General features: G+C 38.8%; 1 protein-coding gene across 6 annotated transcripts in view; it reads right to left on the bottom strand.

The window, feature by feature from the left end:
- Window positions 1-5,066: 5,066 nt before the first annotated feature.
- The window catches only part of PPIL3 (peptidylprolyl isomerase like 3), a 12,827-nt gene continuing 6,732 nt past the window's right edge, over window positions 5,067-11,161 (bottom strand). For 3 of the 6 annotated variants that reach the window (XM_010602534.3, XM_010602533.3, XM_023542523.2), the window contains 2 exons: window positions 8,394-8,512; window positions 5,078-6,070 (listed from right to left, as the gene is read on the bottom strand). In XM_010602534.3, coding sequence (XP_010600836.1) covers window positions 5,944-6,070; window positions 8,394-8,512 — 246 coding nt within the window. In that variant the 3' untranslated portion in view covers window positions 5,078-5,943. Of the gene's footprint in view, window positions 6,071-8,393; window positions 8,513-11,161 lie in introns of all 6 variants that reach the window. The other 3 variants (XM_064286838.1, XM_010602532.3, XM_010602536.3) reach the window with 3 other exon arrangements.

Raw genomic sequence — 11,161 nt, 5'->3', positions numbered from 1 at the left:
AGAAAGGGATTCTGACAGCGGCCATGTTAGCTGCGGTTTGCGTAGGTTTTCCGGTAGAGCTTTCCGCGTACTGGAGAAAAAATTTCGTCCCACGCTCTTTAAACATTTTATTTATGAACGCTAGAAACAAGGAAAAGTGAGGAAGGTAGGTTACAAATCATTACGTACCTTTATTGTCATCATTAAAAAAACCTATACAGATTACACCACCTGCATCAAATAGCCGTTTAGTAATTGGTTGGATTTGGGCTTTTGCTAAGGTGTGAGACCTATACAAAATGAAGTCTTTAATATTTAGGGCCCACGCGCACTGAAATGGGATTGGAAAGATTTCCCAAAGGTTTTAAAAGTTGAAGAAATGAGCGTGCCCTGTCTATAGAAAGTGAGGACTCGTCTCATTCAAGAAACTTTGGGCATCGAGCGATGCATCTACAGCATTAAGGACTAGTGAACTGACTAGCCTAAAATGGAAGGTCGTAGAAACGACTGTCAGGAAACAAACTCTGAACGACAATAATCTTAATACAATTTGGTAAAACAAAGTAACTGCTCAGCCTTTCCCCCACCCCACCCCCATTCTGTCACTTCAAAAAAAAAAATCCTTGTTTAAATCAGTCCAAATTTAGTGGAAAATATGTTATATGTTACAACGAAGTATAGCAATTTTACTGGTCTGGTTCATAAACTCAAGGATTAAAATGCGTGTTTGAGCAGGAGAATATCGTAGACAGGACAGAGTTCTTACGAGGCATACACGTTCTCAAAATTCCTATGGTTGTTTGCATTTCTTAAGCCTCTTTTCTTTATGATGTGAAGGTGCTTTAAAACCATTAATGCCTAAATCCTTGTATCACGACCCAGATCATTAATGTCTAAATCCTTGTATCAAAACCAAGATCACTAAATAGAAAGTAAAAAATTTGCAGAGATAAATTCATCACTGTAGCTTGTGAAATTTATAGCCCTTCAGGATAGATTTAGCAGCACAAATGTTAATCAAATCTAGGGATTCACAGTAGGCCATTGTGCCAAACTGCCCGCATGTTCTCAGTTAATCCTAACAACAATCTACAAGATGGACATCACTTTTTTTGCTATTACAGATAAAGTTGCAGTGAATAACTTTGTGCAGAGAGCAGTGTAGTGTATTTAAATAATTTCTTTAGGGAAAATACCAAAGTAAAATTACAAGGTCAAAGACTGAACGTTGAGAAAACCTTTGTACATATTGCCAGAGGATTTTAATTCAGCAAAAACCCAAACCCACCTAATTACTAATATGGAAAATACCCAGATTTTCATTTCGGAAAATAACTTTTTCAGTGCATCCTTACTAAATTAAAAAAAAAAAATCATTTGGTGAAAACTGAATTTGTAAGTTTATTTTCTAATTAGTGAAATTAAACATTATCTTAGTTTCTTAGTACTGTTGTAACAAAAATACAACAAGCAGATAACTTTAAAGAACAGAAGTTTATTTTCCCACAGTTTTGGAGGCTTAATGTCCATCTAGGGTCTCAGCTGTGTCCATTCCTTCCTTGTAGGTAGTCACGGTGTTCCTTGGTGATCTGCACATGGCATCTGCATTCCCCAGTATGTAGGTATTTGTGTGTCTAATCTTTTCTTTTTATAACTCAGAAGTGATTAGATTTAGAACTCACCTCCCCTCGCCCCCATAAACATAAAAAAGAAAACACTGTTTCCAGACAAGATTACACCCTCAGGTATAAAACCCAAAACCAAACCAACCCACTGCTGTTGAGTCAATTCCAACTCACAGTGACCCTATAGGACACAGTAGAACTGCCCCATAAGGTTTCCAAGGCAGTGAATCTTTACAGAGCAGACTGCCACATCTTTCTTTTGGGGAGAGGCCAGTGGGTTCACACTGCTGACTTTTTGGTTAGTTGTCAAGCGATTTAACCACTGCACCACCAGGGCTCCTTTCCACGGGTATAAAACCTGTTGCCATCAAGTCAATTTCAACTCATAGCGACCCTATAGGACAGAGTAGAACTGCCCCATACAGTTTCCGAGGAGCACCTGGTGGATTGAACGTATGGTTCCTCTTGCTTGTACTTTTTTTTAATTGCAAAAAAGTTTTTAGTTTTCAGGTACTTAAACCTGTTCCATCTTCTGTGATGTTTGTAAGCTGAGAAATTCCTTTTCTCTTCAGAGGTTTGATACCAATTCTTTGAAATATTTTATGTTCTCCCTGTATTTTCTTTGAAAAAACAACTCTTTTATCCATCTGGAATTTTGGAGTATGATGTGCAGTGAAATTCTTTTGCTGTTTTTCCTCATTTGGTTTACCAGTTGTCGTAACACAATTTATGAAATAATCCTTCCCTTTCTTAATGATTTAGGCTACTGCTTTAATGATTAAACTCATATATATGGTTGTATTTATTGACACTCTTGTGCAGTTCCTCTAGCCTATCTCCGCACCACCACCAGTTTTAATATTTGCAGCTTTACAAAGTTTGGGGCTATTCCTTTTTCAGTGTAGTTGATTTTTTAAAAAATTTTATTATTTATTCTAGATCAGCTTTAGAGTTGTTATATCCAGTTCCCACCATCACTATGTCTACCACCACGGTTGATAACAAATTGAATTTAATTGAAAAGAACTATCAGGGTTTTTTTCCCTCCAATTCATTAGTGAAATATTAACTAATGTATTCACTTTGCTAAACTGATTAAAAGTTGAGCCCTGTGCATTAAAATTTCTGTTCACGTGTCTGTTAGCTCCTGAGACATGAGCTCCCCCAGAGTAGGTGGTATGCTATGCACATTTATAAGAGACTTAATAAATTATTTTTACTAGATTCAGTTGTTCAAATGTAGATAAGAATAGAATGTCTTCAGAAGTCCCCGACATAGAAAGATTATGAATATGTTGCTAAATGGATTTGGGAAAGCTGTTAATTGTAATTGTTGTTAACTAAAAGATCTGCAAGCTTTTTACTCAAAGAGTTCTAAACCAATTTATTGGACTATCCATTCCACCAAGATCGAACAGGACTTAAGTATTCCAATGGTAGTGATATATGCAGGTACAGTTCCAGCATGGTGAGACCAGTATGAGGCATAGTTTGATTATACTATCCATTAAGCTGGTCCAGCTCCCTTGCTGTGAAACCATGATTGGAAACTTCTGTCAGTCTAAATCAAAGGTTGAGAAACTTTTTCTTAAAGAGCTAGATAGTAAATATTTTACGCTTGCAGGCCAGATAGCCTCTGTCACAACTACTCAACTCTGTCGTGTTGAAAAGCAGTCAGATGACATGTAAACAAATAGGCTTGGCTGAGATCCAATAAAACATTATTTACAAAAGCAGATGGCCAGCCTGAGAGCCATAGTTTGCCAGCTCCTAGTCTCTATGGGGAACCGTATTACCTTTTTTTTTTAAAGGGGAGAAAACAGGCTGATCAACAATATTCTAGTTTTCTTAGTAGTTATACTGTCAGTTAATACATGGAACAGAATGTCAGTCACCCAATTGTGGCACGATCAGTGTGAACCAGTCAACAGTGTGAATGGACAGAAATCAATGTTGTAGACCTTAACCCACATGGTGCCCGCATTAGGCCCAAAGTGGACAGCCCTTATGCCCCATCTATGATACACTTACGGCTATAACTGAGCATACATTCTAAGAGTGAGCTCTAAGTATGAAAATGTCATCATATTGAGCCATTAAAAAAAAAAGGCAGTGTTTAGAATAAAAATTAAGGGATGCCAGTAAATTAAAGAAACATTCTGACAATCAGTAAAAGTTCCTCAAGAATGACCACAAAGAGGCCTTAATGCTACTTCTTATCCTAAAAGATTAAAGGGTGAAGCAAAATGTGAGGGCATTAGTATAATTGGCATCTCAGTGTGGTGGAAGGTGTAGATGGTAACAAGGGCATAGCTGCAAGCTAACTCCCACACTGTGGCTAAGAAAGAATCACACTAATTTAGACCAGCCATTTGCAGAAATAAACCAAGAAACAACATGTTTGGTATAAATTTTAGGAATACCCCCAAATCTAAGTTGATCGAGGCAGTGAACCAAACATAATCTTCGATGAAATCAGTGGTAGAGTCTGATAAATGGTTTCATTAGGTGGGGGTGACTATGTCGGGATAAATGGCTTGGTTAGGTGGGGGTGACTGTCAGGATAAATGGCTTGGTGAGGTGGGGGTGACTGTGTCAGGATAAATGACTTGGTGAGGTGGGGGTGACTGTGTCGGGATAAATGGCTTGGTTAGGTGGGGGTGTCTATGTCAGGATAAATGGCTTGGTTAGGTGGGGGTTACTCTCAGGATAAATGGCTCGGTTAGGCGGGGGTGACTGTGTCGGGAGAAATGGCTCGGTTAGGCGGGGGTGACTGTGTCGGGAGAAATGGCTCGGTTAGGTGGCAGTGACTGTGTCGGGACACATGGATCGGTTAGGTGGGGTAACTGTGTCGGGATACATGGCTCGGTGAGGTGGGGGTGACTGTGTCAGGATACATGGCTCGGTTAGGTGGGGGTGACTGTCGGGATAAATGGCTTGGTGAGGTGGGGGTTACTGTCAGGATGGCTTGATTAAGTGGGGGTGACTGTGTTGGGATAAATGGCTCGGTTAGGCGGGGGTGACTGTGTCAGGAGAAATGGCTCGGTTAGGCGGGGGTGACTGTTTTGGGAGAAGTGGCTCGGTTAGGTGGGGGTGACTGTGTCGGGAGAAATGGCTCAGGCGGGGGTGACTTGTGTTGGGAGAAATGGCTCGGTTAGGAGGGGTGACTGTGTCGGGATAAATGGCTTGGTGAGGCGAGGGTGACTGTGTCGGGATAAATGGCTTGGTGAGGCGGGGGTGACTGTGTCGGGATAAATGGCTTGGTGAGGCGGGGGTGACTGTGTCGGGATAAATGGCTTGGTTAGGTGGAGGTGAACGTGTCAGGAGAGCACCTTTTGCTTATTGACCACTGATTACATGCTAGAAGCTTTACACACATGACTTCATTTAACCCTCACAATAGTCTTAGTAGGCAATATTTATGGATGAAAAAACTAAAACTTAGATGTTTACTTGCCTAACATCATAGAGTAAGGGGTACAACCGTGATTCAAACAGACCAGGACTCCACAACTGGTGCTCTTAACGAATTCATAGATTGGATATTCTACAGAACTCTATTTTGCAATATTTCAAAAGATACACTGTAGAACATGTTCCATGGGCAAATCATTTGGGAAATGCCGAGTGTTAACTCTACTGTAGGGCTTCTTAGAGCCTTTACTATACATCTAAAGACCAGAGAGGAGCCCTGGTGGTACAGTGGTTAAAGCACTCAGCTGCTAACCAAAAGGTCAACAGTTTGAACCCACCAGCCACTGTGCAGGAGAAGGATCTGGTGGTCTGCTTCCTTAAAGATTTACAGCCTTGGAACTCCATGGGGCACTTCTGCTCTGTCCTGTAGGGTCAATATGAGTCAGAATCGACTTGATGGCAGTGGGTTTTGGGAAAGACCAGAGAAAATAGCATGTGGATTAGCTAGCCTTTCTAGACCATCTGTTTATCTTGTTCCTCCTCTAACTGCACAGGATGAATAACCAATGTAAAACGGTACGTTCAGAATATGGACTAGATATGGTAGGAATATGTGATTAGGGTGCTCAAAAATGCCTAGATTTAATGAAGAAAATCAGTATTTAAAAATAGATGTTTATAACAAAAATTAAAACAGGTTTTTTTAATATTAAAATTAAATACATTGGATAACAGTTGTAGTAAAGAGCATGCTCCTAAGAGGGTAAAAGCTGTTTCTCTCCCCTTGGAATCACTACCTCATAGAAGCTCTTCGCTATAAACAAGCAGAAGGATGATGCAATCTCTGACATAAATAGAACTGGGTAAACCACAAGAGGTGTGTTCCCTGAACAGCTTGCCAAGTATTTGCCCAGGTCTATTATAGCTACTGAGCAAATGGGTTGGCATGAATAGTTATGTCCTTAATGTGTACATCATTCAGAGGTCGATATGTCTTCTCATTTACTGGTAACTTCTCCAATTCATCTAGGGTCTCCAGACCATCTATTACCCTGAAAGAGAAACAGTATGTGAAAATTTCCTCAGATTGAAACACAATATTGAAATATCTACAGTAATTAAAGTCTACTTAAGAGAAAAGGATCATGTCTTACAGTTCTTTTAATTTCCTAGTTGAGTGTACAAGATATTTATTGATTTGATTTTCCACCATAGATATGAGTCAAAATTCAGAAATAAAAACTCACTTTTATACCTTTAGTCAACAACAGCAGTGGGTAAGGATATTCCTATCAAAGTAACTAAACACTATATTCTGCCCCATTCACACAGACACACAGAATAGCTACAAATGGGACCAATTTAACTTTCTTTGCTACAGGAAATATCCAGAGAAAGAACATAGGGAAGACACTATTATTGTGAGTTATTGCACCACAATGAAGGTCCTGAAGTGGAGGGCTACTTTACACTTATATTGTTAAGGTACAGCGTTTCTACTTTTTGCTTCTGAAAAACAAGCAGTAATAATAAAAATAGAAGATTGTCAGTTAACTCAGCCTCTGACAAGCCCTCTTTATGTTTCTATCAGGAAAAAATTATTGAGAGCTGTCCTTCAAATACGTGTTCTGGAAAGTTGAGTCTAAAACATTTGCTAAGAAAACGTGGCTTTTTAGATTATGCCTCTCAATGCAAATAAATTCCTAAGAATTATAGTACCTACTTAAAAAATAACAGATTTACACCTCATTTTGCCTTTCCACTAAAATGGTATTTTAAAACAGGATAGAGGAAATAATGGATATCAGCAATAATAAACCAAGACCCAGTGCCGTCAAGTCGATTCCAACTCATAGCAAGACTATAGGACAGAGTAGAACTGCCCCATAGAGTTTCCAAGGAGCGCCTGGTGGATTTGAACTGCCAACGCTTTGGTTCACCGCCGTAGCACTTAACCACTACGCCATCAGGGTTTCCAATCAGCAATAAAAAACACAATAATTAAAACTTTTATTTTACTCCTAAATACAGGACAATTAAGATCTTTAAATTTTAAGTTTTAAAGCCTTTTCTACCTTCTAGGCCAGTAAGAGAAAGAGAAGCTCATTAAGAGAAACATAGATCTCAAGCAAAAAGGACAGGCAGAATTGAGGCAGGGTCAGTCTAGTCAAGTATCTAGGACATGGGACCTTTGAGAACCTGAGAGGCTCTATGGACCATCTCCCCAGAAAAATGTGTGTGCATATACATACAACACTGCATCCAGTTTCAAGGAGTTAATGGATCTGAAGTTAAGAATACTTGTTCTAAACTCTTTATTTCTGTCACAAATCTAGTGTAAGCCCAGCTAATTATTGATCAATAATTCTGAATGGTGGGTTAAGGGAGAAAAAAGGAAGGAAATCTGGATTATCTGAACACACAAAGATTAATAGATACTGTAATATTTCATTAATTTCACTGATTACTAGTAAATGTATAAACACGACACATGTATATGGGATGAAAAAGAAAAGTTATAGAGACTTCTCTTTTTTATTTATTAATTTTTTTATAGAGCCTATTTTTTCATCAACCTAACTTTGCAGTCCAAACTGTTAAACGAAACAAATTCTCAACAGTGGCTTAGTGTATTGAGCAAGGTAAATATTAGTGAATGAACAGATGATTTCCCCTGATTTATGAAAGGAATTCCCTGGCAATGGATACTCTGGTAGAGACCACTGAATGTCTCCTTAAGAGCCGTTCTCTGCTTCTTACTCACAGAAACCTGAATTTTATTGAGGGTGGCAATATGTCCAGCTGAAAAGGTATTTCCTAGCCTCCATTGTAGATAGGAGGTAGCCACATGATTAAGCTCTGAGTCTTCCAGGAAAGCTGACTCAGCTGGCAAGCACATTTTGTCCTTCTTCCTCACTAGAACATAGATGGTTTGATTGGAGCTGTGATGCCCACATTATGACCATGAGGTGAGCTTGAGGATGGAAACTAAAGATGGTTGAGAAGACAGATGTGCCTGGGACATTGATGACATAATGGAACCACCATAGCAGTCCTGGATCTTGATTAAGCTACTGTTTTGCAGATCTGTAAACTGCAACCAAGTACTATTCTTACTGAAAATAGATACATTACTGTTAATTTGCAAAACAATGCTGAAAAAAATATTGGCCCCATTTTTACAAATAAGGAAACATAGTCTCAGAGAAGTTACAGCTTGCCAAAGATCACAGAGCTGTTATGTGATGAATTTAAACTCCAGGCACACTCAGCTCTCACACTGCTCTTTGCCATATTAGTTATGCCATTATCACAATCACTCATAAGCACTCCTTGCATTGAAATTCCAAAGAAAACCACAACCAAGATACTCACTTTCCAAATACTGTGTACTTCATGTCCAAATGTGGCTGCTTGCCATAGGTGATGAAGAATTGAGATCCATTGGTGTTTGGGCCATTATTAGCCATGGATACAACACCTCTAACATTGTGCTGAAAAACACCAAAGAATTAATTTAACCCTGTTTATATATAAATATTTCAAATACAGAACTGAAGCAAGACATATACTCTTAACCTTCCAAATATTTAAGGGACCACGAAAATATCTGACCAGCTTCTCTGTATTAGGGTCTATCAGTTTCTGTATTACCTGAATCCCTAAAAACTTGTATGTAAATTGTTTTATATCAAATCATATTCCCCAATTTCATTTTCACTTTGGAGAAGTATAGCCACACTTTTAGCAAATATATAATAGAAATAATTCTTAGATTTATATTAAGCAGTAGTATGCTGACCTAAAATCCCCATGGTCTCTTCTTTATCTGTAAAACAAGGGAGGTTGTACAAGTCCAGGGGTCTCTTCATAACTGAAATGCTCAAAAGGGTCAGACAAGATAATAAACTGGTAACTGGGCAGAGGTAAATAGGGAGTGGTGGAATATGCCAAAAGGAATAGTGCATCTCTTGCCTAATGGGATTTAAAAACATTTTTTTAACCGATGCATTGTGGGGCTTTCACTTATAGGCAGTCAGTTCATAACCCCAGGACTGGATTATCTAATAAGAGTCTCATCTAGCTCTAATATTCATGATACTATTTGTTATACAAGGGACTGTGTACAAGAGTTAGAAGAGCTTTACTGATAAAGCTTGAAGGCATAACCAAGAAACATAGTATAAGGAGGTGCTCAAATATAAAATATACTACAGGTAGCTCCACTGATTACTCTTCAGCTATTCAGGAGGTTACACTAATTAGACAAGCCATAAAGATGCAGCTACATCAAAATATCAATGCTTTGTTGTCTCCCTAAAAAGTGGTTAACAATCAAATATTTGATACATACACAAGAACATATCATTTGTAATAACAAAAGCTCATTAACTTACTTCCCAACTTTAAAAATTAAAATGTACCAATACTGTTACATGTCTATATGCTTTTCTTCATTCCTCTCCAAGAGTTAACCACTACTCTATTTATATATGCCTAAACTACACATGGAGCCCTGGCAGCTCAGTGGTTAAGAGCTCAGGTTGCTAACCAAAAGGCTGGCAGTTTGAATCCACTAGCCATTCCTTGGAAAGCCTATAGGGTAGTTCTACTCTGTCCTACAGGGCTGCTGAGTTGGCATTGACTCCATGGCAATGGGTTTGGGTTTGAAACAACATATTTGTTACCTTTTGCTTGTTCTAAGCTCTATAAAATGGTATCATACTCTTTGTAGTCTTCTGGGACTTGATTTTTATACTTAACATTATGTTTCTAATATTCATACATGTAGCTGTAGTTCACTGATTCTTTTACTTCATTGATTTTTACCTGCTATATACTGTTTCATTATCAAGTGGTTGTTAGGTGCTGTTTAGTTGGTTCTGACTCATAGCGACCCCATGTACAACAGAAGGAAACACTACTCAGTCCTGCATCATCCTCACAATTGTTGCTATGCTTGAACCCATTGTTTCTGCCACTGTGTCAATCCATCTCAAGGGTCTTCCTCTTTTTCGCCAACCCTCTACTTTACGAAGCATGATGTCCTCCTCCAGGGACTGGTCCCTTCTGATAACATGTCCAAAGTACACAAGACGAGAAGCATTCTGGCTGTACTCCTTCCAAGTCAGATTTGTTCATTTTTTTGGCAGTCCATGGTATATTCAGTATTCTTCACCAACACTGTAATTCAATTTTTCTTTGATCTTCCTTATTCATTGTCCAGCTTTCACATGCATATGAGATTGAAAATACCATGGCTTGGGTCAGGCACACTTTAGTCCTCCAAGTGACATCTTTGCTTTTTAACACTTTAAAAAGGTCTTTTGCAGATTGGCCCGATGCATTCTGTCATTTGATTCCTTGACTGCTGCTTCCCTGGGCATTGATTGTGGAACCAAGTAAAACAAAATCCTTGACAACTTCAATCTTTTCTCCATTTATCATGATGTTGCTTATTGGTCCAGTTGTGAGAATTTTTGTTTTCTCATTATTGAACAGACTACAGTTTATCCATTCTGTCATAGACATTTAGGTTGTTTCTAGATTTTTGCTACTACAAATAGTACTCTAGGAATGCTCTTGTACACATCTCCTGGTGCATAAGTATAAGAGTCTCTAAGGTACACATTTAGGAATGGAATTGCTGGTCACAAAGTATGTGAATATTCAACATACATACTTACATTGGCACTGTTAAAGCAATGGTTCTTACCTGTAGCTCCACTGGGAACCTTAAAATAGAGTCAAGCTCCTAATTAGTCCTACTGATTGTTTATCTCTGTTTTTAGGGGTCAGGGGTAGGGTAAGATAAGACCTTGATTTTCTGTATTTTTAAAACTTCCAGAAGACTGTGTCATAGCCAAGGTCGAAAACCAGTGGTATACGATTATAGATCAGTGTGATGGAAAACCAAAAAAAAAAAAAACAAAACCAAACCCAGAGCCGTCAAGTCGATTCTGACCCATAGCGACCCTACAGGACAGAGCAGAACTGCCCCATAGAGTTTCCAAAGAGCACCTGGCGGATCTGAACTGCCGACCTTTAGGTTAGCAGCTGTAGCACTTAACGACTATGCCACCGGGGTTTCCTAGTGTGATGGAAGCAGTCATGAATTCATGCCTAAAAAAATGGTTTAGCTT

Source organism: Loxodonta africana, chromosome 6, assembly GCF_030014295.1.
Source record: "Loxodonta africana isolate mLoxAfr1 chromosome 6, mLoxAfr1.hap2, whole genome shotgun sequence".
Classification (NCBI taxonomy): Eukaryota; Metazoa; Chordata; class Mammalia; order Proboscidea; family Elephantidae; genus Loxodonta; species Loxodonta africana.
This window is presented reverse-complemented; position numbering and strand designations above follow the sequence as displayed.